At 35.3% G+C, this 25,494-nt stretch overlaps 4 protein-coding genes and 2 pseudogenes across 6 annotated transcripts; all 6 read right to left on the bottom strand.

The window, feature by feature from the left end:
• Positions 1-338: 338 nt before the first annotated feature.
• On the bottom strand, positions 339-2,996 carry LOC140976572 (phosphoenolpyruvate/phosphate translocator 2, chloroplastic-like; annotated as a pseudogene).
• A 977-nt stretch (positions 2,997-3,973) lies between these two features.
• Positions 3,974-5,905, bottom strand: LOC140976105 (uncharacterized). The gene is made up of 3 exons (XM_073440000.1): positions 5,085-5,905; positions 4,584-4,828; positions 3,974-4,468 (listed from the first exon to the last, which is right to left on the bottom strand). The coding sequence occupies exons 1-3, from the start codon at positions 5,531-5,533 to the stop codon at positions 4,236-4,238; spliced, it is 927 nt and encodes a 308-aa protein (XP_073296101.1). The 5' UTR covers positions 5,534-5,905; the 3' UTR covers positions 3,974-4,235.
• A 494-nt stretch (positions 5,906-6,399) lies between these two features.
• Positions 6,400-9,995, bottom strand: LOC140976104 (altered inheritance of mitochondria protein 32-like). The gene is made up of 5 exons (XM_073439999.1): positions 9,634-9,995; positions 9,192-9,277; positions 8,502-8,807; positions 8,281-8,364; positions 6,400-7,045 (listed from the first exon to the last, which is right to left on the bottom strand). Exons 1-5 carry the CDS (start codon positions 9,886-9,888, stop codon positions 6,718-6,720), a joined length of 1,059 nt encoding a protein of 352 aa, XP_073296100.1. The 5' UTR covers positions 9,889-9,995; the 3' UTR covers positions 6,400-6,717.
• A 458-nt stretch (positions 9,996-10,453) lies between these two features.
• Positions 10,454-11,617, bottom strand: LOC140977415 (protein kinase PVPK-1-like; annotated as a pseudogene).
• An 868-nt stretch (positions 11,618-12,485) lies between these two features.
• LOC140976103 (ABC transporter B family member 26, chloroplastic-like) lies at positions 12,486-19,778 on the bottom strand. Of its 3 annotated transcripts, none has more exons than XM_073439997.1 (19): positions 19,142-19,776; positions 18,711-18,838; positions 18,583-18,625; positions 17,922-17,966; positions 17,684-17,806; positions 17,501-17,604; positions 17,021-17,075; positions 16,867-16,937; positions 16,644-16,746; positions 16,344-16,554; positions 15,807-15,880; positions 15,512-15,568; positions 15,363-15,437; positions 15,155-15,229; positions 14,806-15,087; positions 14,637-14,698; positions 14,516-14,576; positions 13,879-14,029; positions 12,486-12,769 (listed from the first exon to the last, which is right to left on the bottom strand). In XM_073439997.1, the coding sequence occupies exons 1-18, from the start codon at positions 19,595-19,597 to the stop codon at positions 13,916-13,918; spliced, it is 2,139 nt and encodes a 712-aa protein (XP_073296098.1). In that variant the 5' UTR covers positions 19,598-19,776; the 3' UTR covers positions 12,486-12,769; positions 13,879-13,915. The 3 variants fall into 3 exon arrangements, 2 of the variants coding, with proteins under 2 accessions (XP_073296098.1, XP_073296099.1); XM_073439998.1 differs by having other exon boundaries at positions 18,711-18,786; positions 19,142-19,294; XR_012175164.1 differs by lacking the exon at positions 12,486-12,769 and having other exon boundaries at positions 13,722-14,029; positions 14,804-15,087; positions 19,142-19,778.
• A 2,003-nt stretch (positions 19,779-21,781) lies between these two features.
• Positions 21,782-22,102, bottom strand: LOC140977414 (EPIDERMAL PATTERNING FACTOR-like protein 3). Its single transcript, XM_073442158.1, has one exon. It carries the CDS (start codon positions 22,100-22,102, stop codon positions 21,782-21,784), a length of 321 nt encoding a protein of 106 aa, XP_073298259.1.
• Positions 22,103-25,494: the final 3,392 nt, after the last annotated feature.

Here is a 25,494-nt window from a genome sequence, read left to right as displayed (position 1 = left end):
ATGCATTATATAGTCTATTTAATATGTATATTTACTAACGACGCACAAATTATTGTAATAAGAAAACGATATAGATGCACATGCACTAGCATGAAGTGGCGGCTTATAATTGCAACTTGTGTGGAATAATCGATTCTTGTGATTCCAAAAAAGGCTGAAAACTTCGAAGATTGGTGTAAATGATCGATCTATCGTTGACAACACTTGGCTTTATATTTTGAAAGATCTGAAAAAATCGATCAGTTGCCGGATGATTATTTTGGGTATTTCCTATTTGATTCTAAAAGCCGAAATTTCAAAAACTATCTATAACATATTTTTCGATCCAGAGATACAACTTGAACAAAAGAGTTATTAAATACGGCAAGTTCCGAAACTGCCGATTCTCCGCTTCTCTCAGTCGATCCTAACAATGTCCATACTTTTTTTCTTGTTTTCCCTATCTTGTGGGGTGTATCTATGAATCATCCAAATGTTGAGTTTCAATTTGACCCCAAAATTCAAACTCCATGTCCCTTCATCCTCTAAGAACTCCAAATCTTAATAATTATCACTTCATTTTGCCTTTCTACACCAATGTATGTAAAGTGTAAGTCATTTATCTTTTGGTTTGATTCTCTTTGCTCTTGAATACAAGTAAACTCCAGCCAGAGCTAGGCCTGTCCCCAATGCATTTATTGGCGAAACGGGCGTTCGGAAAAAGATTATCGAAGACACAATCACCATTGCTCTCTTCACACAGTTTCCAACTGCATGAGATACCGGTGATACCATTTGTAATATCATGTAAGAAACCTGGCCACAAATTAAATTTTGTCACCAATAACATGCATAAGATAATTAAGATTTACGGGCAAATATTTAGTTTTGTTTGAGGTTCACCTGTTGGTACGTGTGGAAGCAGAAGCATGATAAAAGAGACTTTATGCACAAATCTTTAACATTCAAACCTTGACTTTTCTGTATAAATAAAGATGATTATGCAAAATAAAATAAATCTAATAAAGAAAGAATTAATTTTAATAAAGATGATTAAGCAAAATAAAATAAATCTAAGAAAGAAAGAATTAATTTTGATTTAAAACGTCGATTTTTTCAGATACACGTGTGCAAATGCGTGTGTTACTTACAGCATATTGAATGTATCAAGGACTAAACTTGACACCTTCCAGGAGTATCGCAGCAGATGCCAGAAGTAAAAATGACATGATTGTTATAATAGAGAAAAGATTAATGTTATCCAGATTTCCCTATCAAAATCAACAACGAAGATTTGGAAACTTCTTCACCAAAGAATATGGGAGCAAAAGTTGTGATAAATATAATGGAACTTACCTCCATTTTAACCATTAGTTTTTTGCTGAAGACATTCCGTGTTTGGTTCGTAAGATTAGAAGCCATTGCGCTGTTAAAACCTATCCTGTTAACATGTGATCATCATCATCAGGCTACAAATGAATGTTGAAAAATAATAGCCTGATCCATAGTTTTTATGAGATTCATACCAGTTGAAAGAGGCCTCAGTGAACGATGCTAATGCCACGCCACCAACAACAGGAACAAGAGAAGCAATAACCCATATAGAGGGACTCTGTGTGATCAAACTGAATGTCAAATAACTTCAAATGATAAAATGCTGGTTCTTAAGGAATCATCTATGAGGCACGACCATGTGATTTTCAGGAAGCAATTGCTCTTCTTGAAACATTACTAAAAGCCCTTCTACCAAAAAATTACTTGCCAAATGTATCCCTCATCGTTTCGGATTACAATCCACACACAAGGGAGATCCGATGGTCCGGATGACATAAAATTGGTGCGTTTACCTCTCCAAGAAACAGGGCAGCAAGTAGCACTGTGAAGAAAGGTTCCATTGCTTTGATCGTGTGTGTGAAGGAGACAGCGACTGTCCCGATACTTATATTTGTCAAAAGATTTCCTGCTGTGTGTCCAAGAGCCAGTAGAAATATTGGTCCAAGCTAGACAAATGATGTTCATAATAAGCATGAAGGTTTAGAAAACAAAAGAATAAACAGCAGCCATCTGTTACGCAATTAAAACTTAAAATCAAGTTACAGAATATGTACCTGAGACAGTCTTAGTTTTGGTGTTGGATGGAGTTTTAATGCCCACATCAGAAATATGAGCACTGTTCCGCAATCAAACTGAAATGCTGTTACTGTCACAGGGAATGGATAAACCTTCAAAACCTATGATTCAAGAATCTAGTATCATTATTATAGTTGGGTAAAAGTCCTAACTTCATACATAGATCAACAATCAAAATCCCAAAATCATTTATGTTTATTTGGCCAAAAACTAACCCTTCCACTGCAAGAAACAGCAGAAGGAGAAATTAATAACCCAGAAACAGAGAAAAAACACAGAAAAGAAAAGGGACCTGTTTGTTGTAGATGTTGAAATATATGTTAATAGATACCAGATTGCAAACATGCATCCAAGCTGCAATGTTTGTAACTTTTCATCGGTACTCGTCCCCTCATTCATGCCTTCTGCTGCTGATCTGACTTTAAACTCGTACAACCTTTGGCTAGCCAATTTACATGCATTACTACAATTGTTCGGAAGTGAACTTGAAGAGAAAGAGAGACCAATGGCATGAGATAAATGGTGCGTTGATTTCAGAAAGCTTGTGTGAAAAATTGCTCCAAATCTGCAGTTGAATCTTTGAAATGGTTGGCTGAAAAATTTGATGGATGGTTTAGAAGGGGAGAGGGCCAAAGCATAGCTCCCCATTTCTTGAATTCCGCGTTAGACAAATCAAAGGTGCTGAATTTGTAAAGGTTTTGGCACCTTGTCTCCAAAGCCAAGAAAATGTCTGTGTAGTGAGCGTGGTCAATATAATTATCGTTTTTGTTGTTAAGAAAATGTAAAGTCACGTGTGGTTTGGAATCAATGATCCCTAATTGTCATTACGTAACGTGCAAACCTTTTGGTTAAATGATCTAGACATGAAGGGTTGTCCTAAGTATGCAAAAATGAGACATATAAAATAAACACAAAAAATTTTGTTAATAAATCTCATGATTCAATTTTGTGACACATATTTTTTTATTTGTTATTTTGATCATTCGTGAAAAATATTATTTTTTTATATAAAAATTATTATTTTTTATTATAAATATGAGTATGATTAACATGTTTAATGAATAAAACATCTCACAAAAGACCTACTCCAAAATAAAGTTGTCATTTTCGTAATCTAATTCTTCTCATTTCCGAATTTAATGGTGGTGGTTTTTCTTATATATCTTCATTAGATCGAAAACCAAGAACTTAGGTCAGGTGAAATCAACCGTATTGCAGAAGCAACTCGAATCAAGAATCAAAGATTCGGAAGCCGACTGTGACACTAGAGCAGATTTGCTTTTGGTGGTTCTGTTAACTCATGTAAACAACTAAGTTGCGCTTATAAGTCATCTGGCACACCAAGATTTCAAGCTTCTGAATAGGTCTCTCGAACCTCTCAACTAAAAAACAGATTTAAAAAAATAGAAAGAGCGACTGTTTGATATGAGATAATAGACTGATGGCAGTGTTCAACTATATATTTAAAATGTATGGTCGAAGGGACTTCAACTCCGGAAATATTGTGTTTCAGATTTATTTGAAAAAGAAAAAGGATTAAGAGAGAAAAAATAATATTAACCACAAAAGGAAGCACAGCAGAGCTCATCTGAAATTCAGAGCTCATCTGAAATTCAAGTTACCACTCACCCAATATGTGGACCTAGACAACACTATTGTGCGATTTTCAGCTTTCACTTGGATTCAAAACAATATGATCCCATTGTACGGGTCAAATAATCTTGCAAGATCGTGACCTTTTAGTATAATCTCTGAGCCATTATTCAGGGCCACAGGCAAGAAACCATAATCACTTCACTTGGTCCCTGTTCAACATTTCAAATTTGAGAAATTTATAGAACTGAAGTTCAAAAAACTAGCTGCATGTAACATACATTTGAAACTAGCTGGATATATTAGTTTGCCTATTAGTGCGGGAGGCTAACAATTTTTTGGCAATTCAAGATAAAAATTCTCCATTAGATAAAGTGAATGGCTTAAAATCTCAAGCAAATGCCAATTACTAAGCGTGTCTTACAGACAGACGACATTTCCCTCCATAATCTTCTACAAAACTAAACTTGGAAAAAAGCAAGAAGAATACGCAGAATCCCAAGTAATGCAAAAAAATCGGATATCAGAAAACATCACATCGTGCACTTGAGTCTGGCAAATGTCAAATAACCCGTATGACCTCTTGTCTCACCACTTCGTTTTGCCACGATAGAGCGAGGCGAAGAATTCTCCACCCCATTCGCTCCGCGCTGCCTCTTCTTGCAACTATTCATTGCTGATAAACCTTCTTCATCATCCTCCCAGCTCCTCGAGGAAGCTTCTCGAACTTCATACGTGTGGAGAAGCACTTCAAATGTTCTTATATCTGAAAAACAAAACCAAGCATAGGTGCTAATATAACATATAAACATGGTAAATAGCCTATCACATGAAAATAATCACTGAATTCTCCATCAGAATCAAACTCCCAAAAAGCTTACCAGTGAAGTCCACTCTGAGAGTCTCACAGGATCTTTGTACTTGTTCAATGCAAGGAGAGAAGGAGCACAAAACCCCATCTTGCTTCAGCATTTTTGCAGCTGAAGGTATGGCCAACCATGGTTGAGGCAGGTCGAGAAAAATGGAGTCTGCTTGCCCAGAATATTCATCAGGGAAACCCTCACCCTGTATATCTCTCACACCTACGCTTACCAGACTACTCAACCCATTACTTTCAAAATCCTCCCTGCAGAGAGGAATATGAAGATTTTGTTAAAATACAGATACACACACCTTCACTCCACTATTCAAGAGTTATCCATCAAGTGTGTTCAATATGCAAGGTCCCTTTGTTATTAACAAACTCTATCACCATGATTACATGCCTAGGTTCAGTTAACACTCGTCAACAAGTGAAAAAATATATAAATTCACTAACTCTGCCTCCTAGACAAGATCGATTTACCTATCATAACATAAAAAACTTGGATTTGACACCTTACCTAGCTGAGGCTGCTCTCTGTTCATGAAAATCAAATGTATAAACACGTCCATTCGGCGCAACTGCACGAGCCAGTGACGTGGTCAATGATCCACTTCCAGTTCCCGACTCAAGCACCACACAACCCGGAACAATCTCCAAGTACATCACCACGAAACTGATATCAGCAATGTACAAAATCTGAGTTCTATGGCTTAAAACTAGGGTCCATAACTCTGGAGTTGGAGATAACAAGTGCACAAATCCACCCTTGTTGCTTAGCACCTTAGATCCAAAGTGTTTTCCAATCCAATCTGAATGCTTAAACATACCAAATCGGTTCTGCAAAACGCCGTTTTCCAAAACCTTTACGGCCTTCATGCTATCGTGTCTCTCGTATACTATAACCAAATCTCCATAGCTTATGCAACGGTTCTTGGATAACTTATCAGCGGGATCGTGTGCCAACATTCTTCGAGGCAGATAACCGGAAAGTATATTGAATCAAAATGTAGGGCAAATTACCTTACGCGAAAATCCCATCTTTCCTAAGATTTACAAATGATCAAAACTAGATCCTTTATATTATACCTAGGTTACACCAATTTACTGATCAATAAACTAGCAATACGATATCCAAACAGTAATTGTTCAACTCTTTCAAATTCCGAAGCAATTCCACACATTTCTGATCGAACTTAAAGCACAAATCGAGTTTTACCTCAAATTCTATGTCGTGGAGATAGTTATCTTCTCTGGGTGTGTTTCTTTTTCGGGTTCAGAAGCCTGGTGGTGGCGAGGGCTTCTCATTTCCTGAGGGGGGAGACAAGCCCACAGTGAGTAAGAGTTGTCAATTCAAATTTTACGGGGAAAATTGTATTTTTTTTATTTTTATTTTTATTTTATTTTATTTTAGGTATTCTTTCGACATCACGTTTCACTGCACTATTTATTAATAAAAATTATTAAAATTGTTGCAGTAGATTAAAAATACTATAATTGTCTTAACTAATATGAAAAAAGTAAATATATCATACCAAATTCGCTCTTCCCAAAATTTTAAAAACAATTTAGAACATGTACATATATTTTAAAGAGAATTTAGTTAATAGTAAGAGATGAAGGCGGCTTTGAGACGTAACCGATAACAAAGGGAGTTTGATTGGCTTAGGTCCATTCGATGTATTCGTTCGAAATAGCAAATTGATCCAAATTAAAATATCACTTCCTATTTTGCATCGTTGTTTAAAATATTTTATAAAAATTATGTGAATCATGTTTATTTATAATATTCATCTATATTTAAGTAGATCCAAAGAAGATACATTAGCCGCATAGAACACAACACAATACAAAAACCTTAACAAAGTACCAATTGCTTGGAGATGAGAACAATCATGTCTTCCACTAAAACACATTATTATGTCCTAACTCACTTACAAATTGGCACGACATATTCAACTGTTTTTCACACTAGTAGTCGGAACACCACCTATGAACGGGTGAAGTACTATATTGATACAAACCTGTGACCAATATAACACCTAACTCGCTTATTCAAAAGATTATTTATTGATTGACTTGGCATCACTCCACAAAATCGAGGATATAAAACTCCCAGCCGTAAACAGTACATCATGATTTGAAACGATGCTTCACCTAGCTCTTTTGTAAAAAGCATAAGCCAAAGCAATAGTACCTATTGCACCTGCTATAGCAACTGTTGTGAGAACATGGCGATGCTCCAGTTTACTTGTCCAGCAAGACAATCCTCCCTTGTTCTTGTCCTGTTTCTGTTCGGTGTTCTCATCTCTACAGCAAGAGAATCCATTAGCACCTTGGCAACAACTTGCAGATCTCTGTGCCTTCTCTTCAATGGCATTCTCTTGAGGCTGGATTACATTGTTCGCCACAGTTGTCCCATTAGCTAGCTTCGATTCATCAACCTTTTCTGTTTCTTTAACCTTACCGCCCATTTGGCCTCTACAGTATGACAACGGTAAATTTGTCAATTGCATAATTCAGTGTAGACAAAGTTCCCTTCGCAATTGCAACACAATTTGTACTACTTGTGCATGGGTTTATATAATTATCACAATCAAAGCAAAATACTCTCTCGCATACCAGGAACAGTAAAAGTTTCCAAGATAATCTTAATGCATGTAAACAGTGCGTTTATCAATTTGTAGGCTATTTGGGATTTCATTTGGGTTTTAATAACATGAATCACGAGCAAAATTCAGCAGATGTTTCATCATCAGTATGATGGACTGAAAGCAAACAATGTGTAGTTGAACTGGTCAAAAGGGGTACATCAATAATGACCTGCTTCAGTTACCAGTTTTTCAATGATAGTTAAGTTCTAACCATGATTAAAGTCATAATTAATGGAAACACAACATTTACTAACGCCTAAGCGCAAAGTATAGCACTAGTCTAATTAAAATGAAGCACCCTAAGGGATAACATGATTGAATTCTAAATATATGACGAAATTTTTGTCATATAACACCCAATATGTTCCAGAAAAATATGGACTGACAATAAAACAAATATACATTCGTCTATAAACCAAAATGAGTGATTATTATGTTGAATTTCACCTTTAATTTAATTTACTATCTCTACTTTAAGATGCACCCAAGAAGCGCGTTCAGTCTGTAAAGTTTGTCAAGGTTTGGGATTCACATTTAAAGCGCACACTTTGTTTAGAAGGCTGATCATCGAGTCTAGCCGCATCTCGGGGATTTTAAATTATCAAGCACCATTATTTAAATCATAGGTGTGTATCATACAGATTGTCAGCAAACACAGATATAAGCAACTGCATTAGCAAAATGTGTTTGTCGAAATTCATTTGCCAGTACAAGTGAGTGGTTGTGAACCAAATTAAACCCTTCTGACAACATAAAAAACATGAAGGTGACTTTCTAATTTTAATTACCGAAACAAGATTAAAAATGTCGTATCAAAGGCCAAAAATTTCCAATCAACGTATTAAAAGATGACTTTGAACAAAGAGGCAATTTATTAGATAGCTTCAGTAGCCACTGAAGAATGACTTCACCACATGCTACACAAGTGACACACATTACACAAATTTAAAGTTAACGCAGATAGTTAGACAGACCAAGCATCAATACAAACAGTGGAAAATATAAAAGCCTCTGTGCGTGTGAATTGGTAGACAGAGACATAATTAGGTGGTATAAAGATACCTCCATATGCGGTCAATGACTTCTCCCTTCACAATCTGCCGATCAAGCAATTCAGCAACATCATTAGGGGTGACATAGCCGTACCTTCATAAAACAATGTGAGAAAATTTATATGATGTAAAGATATGTGCAACAGATACAAGATTTTCAAACATGCATCCAGGACATGTCCCGCGCAAATACTCAAGGACAATAAAAACAAAGAGTGAAAGGTATCTCACCAGTTACCAACAATTTTTCCTTCCGGATCTGCACTAAAAATTATCACATTGCCTGCATATTTGTGACCACCTACATGTGAGCAAGCAGTAACAAAAACCTGGTTCCTCAAATTCCTGAATTCAATCTCCTCTTTGAACTTCTCAATCAGAACTGGACCACAAACACCACATCTTCGGTCTCGGTTGTTATGAGCACAGACAAACACATAAGAACCAGTTAACTCATTTGGGATCCCAGATACCCAAGGATTGCCATTAACAACCACATCATCGACAAAGCTATCCACGTCTGAGTCTTTCAAGCCCCTTCAGTAAACGAAAAGATTATATCAGTGCCCACAACAAATTAACATTATGACAGTTGAGCAAGCCAACTTTAAAAATAATAAGTTATAACATCCTGATTTAATAAGGAATAAATAATGATTATAGTAAGAATAAATTGCCCCAATATATGACATGAAGCAAAAGGAAAATCGTAATTCAAGCCACCGACTTCACTTATTAAACCATAGAAATTGGAGAATCCAAATATATTATAAGTGTGGGAATCGCAATCAAATCACATGGAACACCAAATGCATGTATAAATATGTTCCTAGCCCATTGCATTAACTGCCACAGAACAGCTTCAACCAGTACCTCACCTACTTCAATAACAGAATGGAGGAAAACCATGGAAACAATTACCTGTATATGATCATGTCAGGAAAAATCACAACATCTCCTTCCGATAACTTCACATCATCGCCTCCCTCACATATAGTCAACCGAGTCTACAAAACCAAGTTACATTCAGTAAAATCCAAACGTATCACAAACACATATCAGGAACAAAGAATAATCGATCGTGTCCAAATGGATGATACTGTGAAAGCCAGTTAACTGAAGTACGCCTTTTGTTTTTCATTTCACTCATCCATCGAATAGCAAAACCGAGATCCAAATGTGGAATCCAGTGTAAATGGATTCCGCATTCGATTTCATTCTCATTCCTTCAAAAGCTAATCCGAGATCCAACATCAAACGAAACATAAATGATTCAATTCATATTAACACACCTAGTGAGTAATTTCCAACTACTGGTACCAGAAAACATATACTCAGACGTATTCAATATTATTTAACATACCTGAACTTGGAAGTCCTTTTTCCTAGCTTTGAGAGCGGAAGCAAGCAGCGTTGGTAGCGGATCGGATTCAGAATTTTCTATGTGAGAAGGCCACGACTCGTGAGACTTGTAGCAGAGGAACAAATGACGTTCGTACGGGTTAACCGTCCCGGCAAGGTTGCCCTGGTACATCTCCGCGCGCTCGAAGCCGTAATCGGTGTTCTCCCCCTCGGCGGAGGCGACGGTGGTTGAAAAACTGGCAGATTCTCCTGCCATAAGAGCTGACAGTCTGGAAGAAAATGCGGTAGTTACGTGCGAGAATTGGTCGACTCGAAGAAATTTATTTGGGGGAGTGGAGAAAGTACATATGATTGGGCGGAATAACGCAGGCGCATTTTCTAGGTGGGTGTGTAAAATATAATAATTTAAATCTTTGATTTTTTTAAGTTAATCATATAATAAATAAATAAAATCTGACAAACAAATTCCAAATGTATTACCACATTTGGATTTATCTCATTCGACGAGTTTCGATATATCCCTTCTACGTGATAAATTTTTTAATTCATATTTTGTAGATTTTTAAAATTTTATTTATTTGTATATAAATTCTTTTTTATAATAGTTTAATATTATATAAAATAATGATAGGTTTACGTGACTCAACTTCACTTTTAATAATAAGAGGATAAAATAGTAATCGTTTCATTCAAATTTGACGTATACGATGTACTTGACCATGTTATTTATTATTGAGTGGATCNATATTCATTTAAGGATACATATTTTTGCCTTCCTTGTAATGAAACATATATATAAACAAAAAGATGGAACGAAAAAAAATGCATTGAATCAATCAACATTATATATATTCATTTAAGGATACATATTTTTGCCTTCCTTGTAATGAAACAACTTCCCTTCATATATAATTGATCCAATGCAATGGAACACAACTCTCAAGGCATTAAAGAAACGATCAGAAGAAATCAATCTCAAAGTAATTACGTGAAGCTTTCACATCTACACCTTGGACTTTCTCAGCTGTGGGTGGTGCAGGTGTTCCTGCATGGGGCACCAAGAATGGTGGTGGCACGTCTGGCGGCGCGGCACAACGTATAAGAGCCCAATTCACGCTCTGAAAAAAGGGATGCTGTTTCATTTCGGTTGCCCCCTTCTATACGCAAGGCGACGCTGTGGCTCTTTCACAAGTAAGCCTCTGATCAAATCTCTTGCAGCAAAGCTAACGGGAGGCGTTTCGGGAAACCTCAACGACTGTCCAACAACATTAAACAAAGTAGCTCTAGTTCCGGCACCCTTAAAAGGAGTTCTCCCTAACAATAGCTCGTAAAGAAAGATCCCAAACGTCCACCAATCCACTGCACTGCCATGGCCTTCGCCTTTGATTATTTCGGGTGCCAAGTATTCATGTGTGCCTACAAAGGACATGGATCGAGCATTTGTGGGTTCGGCTATAAGTTCAGGAAGAGGGGTGACGTGATTACATATTTCTGTTTTTGGCTTGGATTTCTTTTCTTTTTTTCGAATTTTTAAGGAAACGTGGTCCAAAACATGTCGGTTGTATACAAGCTGGCTGGATCACACACGATGGTTCGGTGCAAGAAGGCTGGACACACACAGTAGCCTTGATTTTTGGATTCTGCGTTAGGAACCGAGGCTTTGACTAAAATTGGGCTCACGGCACATCTTAAGGAGAGGTCGAAATCTGACAGCATCATATGACCATCTTCCCTTACTAAAACGTTTTCTGGTTTAAGATCTCTGTAAATGATGCCAAGCATGTGCAAATACTCTAATGCAAGAAGAACTTCTGCCACATAAAACCTGTAGGTTGGCCCGCAAAACAATGAGTATGACTAACATATCTAGCTAAAACATTTTAGGTCTTTTTGGATTAATATTTCCCACAATCATAAGAAAAAATCCGATATACTTTAAAGTTGGTGATAAAATGAAATAGGAACTCTTTGTTATGAGCAACCATTACTCCAATCTGATTATCAGAGGAACGATGATAGACTGGAAGTAATAGTGAAAGCATCAATTCCCATGCAATGAAAAAGGTCAAAGAGATTATTGAAGTATATATAGCAAAGAAGGCGTCAGAACTCATACAACATAGTAATATCTTCTTAGATTGCTTCCAAAACCTTACCTTCGTTCACCGCATACTGAGATTAAATAGAAATGTCTTGCAACAGAGGGACTTGACATTTCAAAAGAAAGTTTACTTGTTTTTCATTTTGTTTAGTTTAGATTGTTTTTGCAAGTAACTAAACATCGTTTCAAAAAATTAAATTGTCATTGTTGAATAGCTGAGATTTAGGGAGTAAATAGGATAAGGGAAAACTCGATCACATTCTAGATGTGAAAATTAATGGCGGTTCTAAAAGATTCCATAATATGTACAGACATAAAAATCTAGCCCTGACCCTGCCCATTTTTCCAACTTTTAACAATTCCCGAATGATTATCATAAATGGACAAAAGAAATCCTCCATGCGGAATAATGAGGAGAAAAAACTTGTAATATTTTTTTTTTCCAAAAATGGGACCTATTCTGTCATCAATCAACTAAGCATGCTTAATAATTATGATGATACACAGACTGCAGCTGCATATCATCAGCTGTTTAGTGGCCTTTAGCCGTACCATAGTGAATTCTTTAATTTCTTCGGGATATTTGGTAATGTTGAAATTACAGATTGTATGTTTTCTAATCTATCATAATTACCAGGATTTATTTTTGGGTTCAAATGAATAGTTTAAGTAGTTTATACTTAAACAAGAAATACCCCGCTCTCCGCTCTCTCTCATTGTATAAAAAAACTCTCTCTCTCTCTCATTGTATAAAAAAAAACTCTACTTTTACCATAGAACTCCAGTAAGGTACTAAAGATTTGCGAGGATCCAAAAAAATACATTTGTTGGTAGCATCATTCCCAGAATCTGGGAGAGAGAAATTTCATACAGATATAAATACAAAGTTTGTCGTATACTTCCACTTTTCCTAGTCTGCGTGGGATTAATTATTCTCTCTTCAGCCTCCATCATTGAATTGGGTTCATGTCCATCACCACCGGGGAAGTAGCCCTATAGATAATTTTTGACCCTAAGCATTACCACTGGCACTGACCTACATGGTATAAAAATACGTAAGGAATGATAGAAGTGAGGCTAAAAGCCTAAAACTAAACTAGGCTTTAGAAATAATCTCCAGTAGATCAATTGGATTTCGACATAAACTTTCACGGAACGTACGGTTGAGATGGGTTCTTCTTAGAAGAGTAGATTTAAGACGAGGGCTGTGTTCTGGCCGTCAGTTTGGAAGCTCAAAATTAACTATTTTTATACAACTTCAAATAAACTTCGTCCTAGTCTGATATTAATCATAAAATTAGCATTTAGATTCGAATATACTGAGTCGATACTTTAGAATATGCATGTGTTACAAAGTTCTAAAGACACCCTTTTCTTTCCAAACGGTGTATGTACGAAGAAGATTGAAAATATGTGTGAACAGATTACAGCAACTTCTAGGGGACAAGGCACGTGGTATCAACCAAAACATCTGAATATGCTGCAACTGTTCTTTGACAACAATCTAGGATTATTTTATAAATAAAGACATAGTCACAAGATTAAGTAAAAAAATTGCAAATTTGACGAAACTTAACAAATAATTGATGTGGAAAAATGAGAAAAGAATGGGAAAGAGGTGGAGAGAGAAAAGAAATGTGGCAGCAAAGAAGTGAGAGATGAAATTGAAGAGCACAGGCGCAGCGGCAAGAATGGTGGACAGGGTAATGATGGCAAGAATGATACCAAGGATGATGTTAAAGTTAAAGGGCTTCCACATCAACAAGTTCCACAGCTGGGCGATTTCGACACCACCCAGCTCGAGTTACTACAAGAAAAAGGTTCTCACCCTTTGGCCTACAGTAATTTAAAACAACTAAATAAGTGGGAATTCTTTTCTTTTCCATGATGCAAGTGGTACCAGTCTCACGCTGTATATTTTAATTGGTTGTGAAATATTTTATCGGCATTTATATAACAGTAGCATGAATATATAATTTCGTGTGAAATTAATGAAAGGATGGTAAGTAACATAGTGAGACGGGAAAGTTGTATGCATAGATTAATGGAGTTCTTTTCAATTGATTTCTATTTCCTAGCTACTGGGGATCAATACATGTGCATGAACTTGAGAGTGATTGATTGTATAGAGAATTGTAGACCTACCTTAATTTGCAGAAGTCCACTGAAGCAGCGATCGTATTCAGTCTGCAAGGCCATTTTCTCGATGATGGAGCAAAGATAGGGAATCTGCATGGGATTTAAATAATCTTGCATATTCTCCATTTCTATGCATGAGCTCTCTGTGATTGCCAATCTGCGTGAATGAATAGTTCAAATCATCAGCTATAAAGATTTGAATCAGAGGACTACAAAGATTTTTTTTTAATTCGTTTTGTGGAGTCATATAGTTGAGGATATGCATCTTAATAAAAAAAATGAATACAACATTTCCTTTAACATCTTTTATTCTGTAATGAAAGAGTTTTTTTTCAAAAAAAAAGTATTTTAGTTCATCAAAATATTGTTAAAACTTTATCCCACTTGATCCTGAAATTCTAGGTGGCTGTCTCCGCAATTATGGACAACCTGCCTTGGAGGATAAGTACATCACAATTTTATTTTACGAATTCTGTATATCAAGGAGCACGATTCTATATTCAAGACAATTAATAGAATATGAAAATTTATCTGCCCAGAAAATAAATTTTCAAAATCATATAATTTCTAGATAAAGGATGTTCTGTTTGGCTCAGGATTCATATTTATTGATGATTGAACAGATTAAGCATCTTAGTCTTACCTCGACAATTTGTCCGTTTTCCATAACCAGGATTCTATCAGCTGCTTTGATAGTAGACAACCTGTGGAAGCGGGGTCAGAATAGCTTACAAACGTAAAGGGACATAGTGACAAAAACTAACCTGTGTGCGATTATAAGGATGGTCCTTTTTTTCGAATCATTTTTCAAAGTATGAAGAACTTCCTGTAGAGTGCACATATAACATTATGGATGTACAAGAATGTTAACATACTATAACTTTGATGGCGATGGGTTCCTTTAAGATAGAATTTGAAGCAAAAATCTTACACCTTGACATAACTTTCACTCTCAGCATCGAGAGAACTGGTGGCTTCATCAAGTACCAATATCTCCGGATCTCTGAGGATGGCCCGTGCTATTGTGATGCGCTGCTTTTGCCCTCCACTCAGTAAACTATCGTCAATTATGGTATCATAACCATTGGGAAGACCAGAGATGAAATCGTGTGCATGTACTTTCTTTGCAGCAGACTCTATCTCTTCTCTTGTGATGCTTCTAAAGCAGCCATAGCTTATGTTCGACTTGACATCACTACGGAAAATGTGGGGCTCCTGATCGTAAAGAACTTTCAGCGATCAACTTAGTGCAGCAAGGATTCAAATATTTTGCAAGTCTAACCTGCCCAACAAATCCAATCTTTTCTCTCAGCCACCTGATGTCCATCTCTTTAATAGGAATGCAGTTTATATGAATCTGGATATCAGGGAACACAGGTAGCGGTAAAAATCTCACGTTCAGCTCTGATAAAAGGGATCATGCCATCCAAGTCATGGGCTATGCACGAAGAACGAGGTAATTAAGAGGTAAAATGTCACGTTCCGCGTACCTCACCACTGATTGGCTCATAGAGACGGAGCATAAGTTTGATCAATGTGCTTTTCCCGCTACCACTGGCACCAACCTTTCCCAAAAAAAAGCTTGAATTGGGATTTGAATTCTCAGAAAAACTAACTAAGCAAGATGTCATTTTCTTACAATTGCAACTACTTCATTAGATTGTATAGTGATATTCACACTTTTCAAAATAGGGACCTGTCCATATCAAAGACCGGTAAGGCATTAGTTCTGCTAAATATGGATAACAATCAAGAACACTGAAACCATACAAATCAGATTGAAGTATAAAGTAAATGTAGCATAAAACTAGTGAGATACAAACACCAGAAAACAGTTCAGAAACATTCTAAAATATACAATCTCTAAGATGTTTAGCATTGCAAAAGGATATTAAAGCAGGAGAGTTACATAAGTCTCTGCATATTGAAGGTACCGTGTTTCTTGAAGGATAGTGAAAAGACACATTAGCAAACTCAATGCATCCTGTCAGCTCTTGAAATTTTGTTCCTGCCAGAGAATAAACAGCAATATAGACACAACCAGTTAAACAGCAACAAATAATCAGTTAAATGGAATTCAATGTAGACACAACCAAATGGCTATAACTATATGATCATTCTTGCTGTCTCAACTCAGAGGCCCATGAACCTGTTCATTGAATAGAAAAGACGGAACCTAAAGTGTACATGTCCCCCCAAACGTACATAGATAGCTCTCCCTTATATTGGAATAGTGTTACCTTAAATTTTGAAGAATTGAAGATTTGACGTTCTGAAACTGATTGTGCATAGTTAAAATTTGAAGGATTGATTGAAGAGTTGAGGGTCAATAGAACAATCCGAAGGAATCTTTTAATAATCAGCCTGGTTTATGAAAGCATGCCAAACTAAGGAATACACAGACATGAAAAAGCACCGATCATGAGAACATTACATGACAAAAGAAAAGGTTAAAAAAAAAAGTCACCGACCTTTTGATAAGAATTGACTACCAGGGGAACAATGCATCAACTGTAAAACTTTTTCACAGGCACCAACTGACTGAAGCAATGATGACATGTTGTCTTGTATCCTCCAGGCCGCATAAATCAACCACTCACAATATAAGACATACTTTGTCAGTTGCTCAGCAGAGACACGACGGGAGAAAATAGACATTCCTCCTAAAATGACTGCAAAAACCTAAACTGTAGGTTCAGATTGTTATGTATATACCAGATTTTCTATTCCAATGTGCAGACTTTTGTTGTCATTCTCAGATAGAGTCAAACCTGGGTCATTCTATACAAGATGATGAAGCTCATGTTCCAGAGTCCATAAGCAACACTTTCTCGCATATCCACAGACGCCAGCCGGTCAAGCCATTGTGCGAACCTAAAAAGCTAAATTTGTTATGCAAATAAGTCTACGCCCAACTTACATCATGCACATGCTATTATAATATTCAGGAAAACTGTACGAATGAAGTACATGATTTAAATAATAATGTAAGACCTTTGGCACTCTTCCGTTTCTGTTCCATACGCCCGGATTATTCTGATAGAAGACAGTGTTTCTTGCGCAACCTGATTTTATGGGAGAAGAAATTTTTGAAAAAGTACAATGAAGATAAGAGATGTATTGAAATATTTGTTATTATCTGATGTACTTCATTGGCAGAAGAGGTAAAATCTTGAGCAAGCTTTGCTGCTTTTTTCTGGTACCTGTCAACAAAAAAGAAAAGAGAATTTTTCTGTTCTCCAAAAAGCTACAAGTGGGAAACAAACGAGGTGCTATTTCAACTTGATATGTGCTAGAATTAGGAGAATAATACAGACCATTGTCGATAATCAAAATCAAATAACAAACTTTAACCTCAAAATATCCTAGACTACTACAAATACGGCCAGTTATTGACAAATTGTCAAAGCAAAGCACTGTATGAGGAAAATTTGAGTGAAAAGCCACTAAGAAGATCCAGTTTTTACGGAAATACACCGAAGTTTTTACCAAGACTTTTTATCATCTAGGCAGTCAAGGGTCACATGAAATGCTCTTGGATATTGTTAACTACAAAATCATACAAATGAAGTAGCAGGGAATCATGAGCTATGAAATTAAGAATGCAAAGAAGTATATCAACACTTACTGGCCATAAATAACAAAAATCGCAGATAAAGTAAAGCATATGATCAGTGATGACAATGCTAGGGGCCACGACAAAATCATTAAGTTGACAAAAGCACCTGAGCCCTGAAAAATATAAGTCAATAGAGAATATCAAAATTAGGGAAGTGATCAGTAATTTAGAATTAGCTAGATTAATGTTGACCTGAAGAATATTTCTCAGGATCAAATGTATATCATATCCAAGTGTACGGGATAATCGTTGACAATCTGCACTAATCCTGCTAGTCAGATCTCCAACTGCTTCCGAGTCAAAAAAGGACATATCCTACATCAAATGTAAAGACATTCTGATGAATTACACAATATGTAGAAAGTAATAAAGAGCACATGCCGAATCAAGTTTCTAACTCAATTGTACATAATCTAAATAAAATACAAACCTGAAGAAGAAGAGAGCTAAATAAAGTTTCCCTCATGCGCTTAACCTGCAGGACTTCAGAAAACACCAGTTAATACCACAGTTCTACATCTGATGAAACGAACAAGCCACAATACATGCTTCAGTCTACTATCAAAATAAAAGACAGTAGTCCTTTTGAGCATCTAAATGATTACTTGAACAAGATATGACACATTGAGATGAAAACTCCAAAACAGCAAAACAATTATCAGATAACATCGATCCTATGTTTGTTACGGAGCCCCAATTCTGGCATTTAATCAAGTATGTTTATGAGAACAGGTAAAAATGACTTTCGGAATAGAGAATAGTAATATAATATGGCAATTCTACTTGCTTAAAGTTATTAGCACATGCAACTAAATACTCGGATATTATTGCATTGTTTGTATTCTGGTTCAGAGATGGATCACAAAGCATGCAGCCCATAAACTAGATTTTTAAACCATTTTACCTTTGCCCTTAGTAAACGATATGAGAAAGGGGTATACTCTAACCCTCCTCTTAAATTAGATGAGTTAGAGGGTCCTTAAATTAGATGAGTTAGAGGGTCCTCAAGCTGAAAGTCTCCAATACCCTAAACGTTAATTGTTGCAATTTAAAAAGGTAAATACTTAAAACAAAAGCTAGGTTAGACGCACCAAAATCATATTAGCAATAGCAAAACATCCACTTCGCAAGCCACTGCAGTCCAGAAACAGCTGAACACTGATCATATTCGTTAAAAGAATACAATGAAAATTATTGAAATAAAATCATCTAAAGTGACCTGCATATCCCTGAAGTTAGACATAACAAAACCAGAAGCTGAGACTTCCGGTAGAACATCAAGGTTTCACCATTTACTGCAGAAAAAACAGTGTCGGTGATTATCCTGGGAATTGTAATCTCTGAAAGCTGCAGAAGATGATAGTTTAACACATAACATCAGGGACATTTATAATACACCTATAAAAATCTAAATGAGACAAGACAGATACTCTATAAACAAATGTAAACGATCGCATTAGCTATGTGAAATAGTTTATAAGGAGACGAGTTCGCAAAACAAATACTTAAAAAACTGTATTGAATGAGCTAATAAGTTGCGAGAAGATAAATACACAAGATCCTTGCCCGATCAAATATGTTATATGTACATTCGCGTCAAATAATGACAAAAACAGAGGCAAAGAACTCTATGAAACCGATCACACGAACCGCTGCAATGGTTAGGGCGCCAAATGATGTGTACAGAAGCCCTTTCTCATCATTTACCAACGCCCACATTAGATTCAGAGCACTCAAGACAGTCATCGGCTTCTCCGCAATCGATGAGCTACCAATTTCGCGCTCGTTATCAGGCAATCTCCACCAACTTCCACCGGGAAAAACTCCCCGAGTAAACTCCACCCATCTCTTCAAAACGTGAATAATTTCATCTCTATCGCCGTGGCAATACTCCCGACCTCGCTTAAACGCATTTGAAACTGAATATCTCCCAGGAATTTTCACCGAATCGGTATTCAATAGAGTGATAACTGTACGACTTAGCTCTGGGATACGTACAGAGCCGGGGGGTTGGAATTTGGTTGTGGGGACAGTAGCTGGAAACGATTTGTTTATGTGATATTTGAACGGGACTCGAAAATGGAGCGTGGACGAAAAATTGGCCATCGCAGAAGTAACTAACGTCGCATAGATAGTCAAGAAAACAGCGGTCTAGAGTCCGCCGCCGACTAAGGCTCCGATTTGAGCTCAGGTCAAGTTCATGTCAATCCACACTATTCGTTAAACTGATGATAATGTAATCTGTCTCGCTCGTCCAGCCCAATTGTAATTGGAATAAAAGGTCAATTCGGAAGCCCATTATAGCCCAATCAATTATAGATTATTAAATCTCTACAAACTTTTTATGGAAAAAAAAAAGAAAAGAAAAGATATTTGCGTAATTAGTTAAGAAAAAGTAAATTTTAAAATATAAAAGAATAATATTAATTTGTCGAACACTCGTTGGTTATGACAAAGGCAATTTGATATTTTTTATTGAATGTTTTTCAATTGTTATAATATATTTGATTTAATAACTTCACTGATAATTGGTGTTATAACTAATGGATGGACGACTCCCATGAAGGATGCTAGGCATTTCCTTTTCTATATGATGTTGGCATTTGTTGTCTTATGACATGTGCTGATTGGGGCGTTGTGGTTGTGAGGTTTGTGAATAAGGATGGTTACTACATTGCAGCTGTTAGTCGATGGTTTTTGGAATTAAAAAATAGGGTCTGAGCTCATGGAATTCTTTGATCTTTTATATTGATACATATTCAACTATCGACCAAACTAAATTAATTTGAACATTTAGCTCGGTTTATTCGAAAAATCAGCTTTAGTTTTTTAAAATATCGATTAATTCAGTTTGGTTTTGGTTTTTAATATAAATATTCAGTTAATCGAACAAACCGGTTTTATATAAAAATAATAATATTATTAAAATTTTCTAATAAAGTTTATTGAGAAACAATTGTTACAAATTTCTAATAAAATTTTATTTAATTAACTTTTATATTACATTTTTTTACATTAAAACTTGATTTTTAAATATAAAATTTGGTTAATTCGGTTATGATCAAAATAAAAGAATTTTTCGATTTGGCTTGTTCGGTTTTAATAGTAAAATTAGGTCGGTTCATTTTGTTCGAAAAAAATTCTGTTAATTAGATATTAAAAAGTTGGATTCAGTTTTATATTGTCTAATACTAACCACTTCCAAATACTTTTAACTATCTTCTAAGACGGGCTCATGGATTTTTATCTGTGAGACGGGTCAACCCTATCAATATTCACAATAAAAATTAATACTCTTATCATAAAAAATAATATTTTTTCATGGATGACTCGAATAAGATATCCGTCTCACAAAATACGACTCGTGAGACCGTCTCACACAAGTTTTTGCCTATTTTTAAATCTTATCTCTGCTTCTCGTTATTGTGAAATATCAAATTTAAAAACTGCAATTCAATATTAACAAAATAGAATCAATTTTAATTTTTAAAACCACTCACGTTGTGCGCTACAATTCAGTCACCAGGTGTATTTTGGCAACACAAAGTTAAAGCAAGACACGTGGAGTGTAGCTTCCCCCACTGGAACAGGTGATTTGTACCCCTTCTACAAAAATCCAACGGTCGCTATTGGGCATTGAGTACAGTGACCAATCACCACCTTTCACGGGCTACACTCGAAGCTTTCTATCCTTGGCGCCAAATCCTCCTTTCCCGCCAAAAATATCACGGTCAGTACGGGCAGGAGAAAACACAACAGGGTTCGGGTCGGAGTTCTCGGCCCATTGGTCCTGGCCTTGAAGGTACCCATAAACTTTTTATTTGGTATAGAATCTTCTACACATAGGATTCCTACCATGTTTCATAAATATACTCAATTAATCCACGCATTGGATTCCTATATTAAATGTGATTCCAGAGTAGAAATTTCAACGACACAAAATCACCGACGTAGTTGCAATTTGGAACGGAGGAGCTTCGCTCATTATTGCTTATTTCTGGTTTTCTTTTAAATTTTTGCAGCACATGGAGGATTTCTAACATTGTAAATTCAATGCTAAATTGGATAGAACTTCTCCCGACACGAAAGAAGCCTTTGTGGCCGTCATCCTCCTACCACGACTTTATTCATCTCGAATTTATATATCAAATTATCTCAAAAACTTGAATTCATATTTAAAATGGAATAAAATTTCTGATAAGGGTCTTTTCGATCACATCATTTTTATTTATTATTATAATAATAACAATAATTGACAAATATTTATTTTCTCTTAAACTTTTTACGTAATCAACCATGAGTAGGGGCGATGTCGGGCATATAGAGCTTGCCGCCGCACGTGCACCTCCAAACCATATAAAACCACTGAGGAGCCACCAGATTCGCCGGAGGCACCTCCACCAGAACCCTTGTGCATGGATTGCATCCTTCGCATTTCCCCGAACAGGTCGGCGGGGATGACCCCACCAGCTGCCGCTTTTCAATTTTTGCCACCGGATCTATCGTCTCGAAACGATCGTTCTTCAACTCGCCTGGAAACACGACCGGAAACAAGAACAAGAAACATGCAATGCAAATTATCAAGAGCCTTTGGGGTACAAACGAAGCCATTTTTGTTTTAGTTTTGATTCTTAATTGTGATCTTTATATTTATATCGGATTACTACATGGATTAACTTAGTCAATCGATCGAATCAAGCAAGGATCGTATAATAAATACAGTCAATCGAATTAATCAAGCGAGGATCGTCAAAATAAATATACCCGGATTCTAATTTCATATAAAACGGATTTAATTAATATAATCAGAATTTAAATAGTGAGGCAATCAAATTTCGTTATTTCAAAAAACAAAATATGGAAGATCATGGTCAAATTTTGTTTTGGGATATCAAGAACAGAAACAGGATAATAAATAATTAATCCTGTCCGATGAAAATAAATTAAAGGGTCTTGAAAACTATGTAATTATGCAGCCATTATATGTATTAAAAACCCGACATATATTATTATTGTACAACATTATGTTATGTACTTCTTGTAGTAGTAATATATACAATAAATTTAAGGACTTCTGTATTGTATATGGGAGGAAAAGGATAAAGAAACCAAGCCTGATTCCATTATTGAGCCAATAAAAGGGACACTTTTTGGTAACAGATGTTTCTCCCGAGAACCAAATAATAAAGAGACGAATCGATGACATGTCTATAATATAGACAATCATTTTTTTTCGGGGAATCCAATGAAATCTTCGTGATTGATTATGTAAGTTTTGATTTCAAATCCATTGAAATTGATTACATGATTAATATTTCCTCGTCTCCTTTTTATTTTGTTTGAAGTTTGACTTTAATTTTACCCAAAATTAATATGTTGTATTTAGATTGACCGATTTTAAATTTATTGATTTCATATGTATTTTTGTTATTTTAAAAATGTAAGACCATAAGCTTTAAATTTATTATTTCATGATTACATTAAGTTAATTATGATAATTTCAAATTCATCAATAACGGTTTCATTTGAAATTAATCATATTTTGTATAACTAATGTGTAAATAAATAAGATGTGAATTTAATATTTAATTTTTTATTTTATTGTTAACAATAAAACTATAATCGAGATTCTTGGATTTCAAATTAATATTCATAAGTGCACCCTTAATGAGTTTTAGAATGGAAAATTTTCTTTTATGTCCTTCCACTTGTACTCTTTGCAATTTTGTTAATTTGTATTGTTAAGATTGGATTTTAGTCTTTATCTTTCATTTTTGGCGATTTGATTATCCAGTTTTAAAAATACAGTGATGGAGTGCTCAGCCTCTCAGATGACACTTGACATGACATGACATATCAACGTCCCGCCAACGCCATATCAACTACACATGAAAATGACTAAAATTACAAAATAGTAAATGTGATATACTAAAATTGAATTTTAACATCATGAAAAAAATCAAAATCACATTAAAAGAAAATTAAAGTATCTAGTTCGCTATTTTCCCTTTCAAAGGTACTCAAACCTCTTAAGATCGTTTGGATAAGCCGGCATAAATAATTGCTTTTGCTAAGTCGCCTCTTAATATTATTAAGGATCCAGTGTATATTTTTATATAAATGTAAATATGGTATATATTTTTGCCCTTCTATATTTTAAAATATTGAAACTTTAAAATTTCTTGGTCTGAAGACAAATTGCTCGTTCATTAAAGCAAAAACTTGTGTGAGACGATCTCACAAATCGTATTTTGTGATACGCATATCTTATTTCNAATTTCTTGGTCTGAAGACAAATTGCTCGTTCATTAAAGCAAAAACATGTGTGAGACGATCTCACGAATCGTATTTTGTGATACGCATATCTTATTTGGGTCATCCATGAAAAAGTATTACTTTTTATACTAAAAACATTATTTTTTATTGTAAATATCGATAAGGTTGACCCGACTCACAGATAAAGATTTGTGAGATCGTCTCACAAAATACCTACTCGTTGGTTAAATAGACTATCACATAAGCACGACGATTGTTTGGACAAAATCTAAAGCCGGCCATTAATCTGACACGTTAACGTAAAAACATCAGGCTTTGTAAGAAATTAAGTGCTAATCCCAAGAAATCTTTTTACATGCTAAAGAAGCCTTTTAATACACTTTTATTTGATCAAATTCTTTTAAATTAACAAATCTCCTTCCTAATTCCACCACATTAAGAAGTGGTGTTAGTTGCACCAATAATTTAATATTTTCCAAGCCGTATGCTCAAGCGTGTTGACCTGCGAGATATGGTCGTAGATAAAAATACTCTTGGTAACCCAATCTCTAACATTATTAAATTGGATATGCTATGTTCGCCACAAGCCATTGAATAAAAATAACTTTATCAAGGCACCTCCCTTGGATATAAATTAAGATAGAACGGATGAAATGAGTGTTTGCTTGGTCAATTATTAAGAGTTCGATGTATCATACCAACACTTTAACGGGCGAGCTTATCATACAGGACTTGTTTAGTATGGTTTAATTGATTAACATGATTTGCATGTTAATGCATTAGTTCAAGAGTTTACCTACCTAGTATGCATTGAACGATATCGATTGCGGGTTTTACGTCACAAAAAAAAAAATATTATATTAAACAAAATGAGTACATTCATAAATTATAATACAATTTACCAATGATGATTTATTACTCATCTGATACGATATCTCAAATTTAACACTAGCTATATCTTAGATTCCATATTTAGTTGTAACAAACGCTCACATTTCAAATTTAAAAAATAAACTATTGTTATTAATATGAGAATAAAAGGAGTAAATTCATAAATTATAATATAAAACCGATTACTTATCATTCTTTTAACACTAATATCTCAAATTTAAGACAAAGATTTCAGTAATATACGAAAATGGTATATGTATGATTATTGTTATGCTGGAGAGAAACTCGTAAAAAAAACAATTAATTTTAAATAAGATTGTGAATTCGAATCTCTTTAAAATGAAAATTGACGCTGAGAGCTTTAAATGTGACAAATTTGACTCAACTCTATTTTTATAAATCTTACTTAACATGGACCTAAAACCCATACGTATCCTATATATATTTAAACATTAATAGACCCATGTGTCTAAATACCTCTTAATTGTATTATAGTTTTTTTTAAAAAAATAACAAAGTAAAAATAACAATGCTTGTGTATGTTCCTCGCCAGTCTAATTAATCAAGAAATCAATCCTAGGACGTGTTTGATTAAGAAACCGTTAAAATATTTGGATATTCTCATTCTAGTTTTTGTGTGTGGGGTAGTTCAATGAGGAAGTATGATGTGGCCCAATGGAATATGACTGCACCAAACAGGGCCTTGAAGTCACAAACAACCCCACATAGGATTCTCTATTTAACACGCTCAATTATGCCAGTGCTCCTTTTTATTATCGCCATTACGAGGGGTTTGACTTGGGACTCCTCGTTATTCAAAAAAAAAAAAAAAAAAA

This window comes from Primulina huaijiensis, chromosome 5 (genome assembly GCF_012295235.1).
Source record: "Primulina huaijiensis isolate GDHJ02 chromosome 5, ASM1229523v2, whole genome shotgun sequence".
Lineage (NCBI taxonomy): Eukaryota > Viridiplantae > Streptophyta > Magnoliopsida > Lamiales > Gesneriaceae > Primulina > Primulina huaijiensis.
Note: the sequence above shows the minus strand (reverse complement) of the source record. Positions and strands in the feature narration are given on the sequence as shown.

What these genes read in the sequence shown, in the direction of transcription:
- LOC140976103 (XM_073439997.1), bottom strand. Translation starts at nt 19,597, where the DNA reads ATGGCCAATTTTTCGTCCACGCTCCATTTTCGAGTCCCGTTCAAATAT. An exon ending in AGAGTGAAAGTTATGTCAAG is followed by an intron (nt 14,699 to 14,805) that starts GTGTAAGATTTT and finishes TGCACTCTACAG; the next exon opens with GAAGTTCTTCATACTTTGAA. An exon ending in ATCCTTATAATCGCACACAG is followed by an intron (nt 14,577 to 14,636) that starts GTTAGTTTTTGT and finishes CCGCTTCCACAG; the next exon opens with GTTGTCTACTATCAAAGCAG.
- LOC140977414 (XM_073442158.1), bottom strand. Translation starts at nt 22,102, where the DNA reads ATGGCTTCGTTTGTACCCCAAAGGCTCTTGATAATTTGCATTGCATGT.
- LOC140976104 (XM_073439999.1), bottom strand. Translation starts at nt 9,888, where the DNA reads ATGGCAGGAGAATCTGCCAGTTTTTCAACCACCGTCGCCTCCGCCGAG. An exon ending in AAAAGGACTTCCAAGTTCAG is followed by an intron (nt 9,278 to 9,633) that starts GTATGTTAAATA and finishes TTGGTTTTGTAG; the next exon opens with ACTCGGTTGACTATATGTGA. An exon ending in CCTGACATGATCATATACAG is followed by an intron (nt 8,808 to 9,191) that starts GTAATTGTTTCC and finishes CGTTTACTGAAG; the next exon opens with GGGCTTGAAAGACTCAGACG.
- LOC140976105 (XM_073440000.1), bottom strand. Translation starts at nt 5,533, where the DNA reads ATGTTGGCACACGATCCCGCTGATAAGTTATCCAAGAACCGTTGCATA. An exon ending in CAGAGAGCAGCCTCAGCTAG is followed by an intron (nt 4,829 to 5,084) that starts GTAAGGTGTCAA and finishes TCCTCTCTGCAG; the next exon opens with GGAGGATTTTGAAAGTAATG. An exon ending in TCTCAGAGTGGACTTCACTG is followed by an intron (nt 4,469 to 4,583) that starts GTAAGCTTTTTG and finishes TTTGTTTTTCAG; the next exon opens with ATATAAGAACATTTGAAGTG.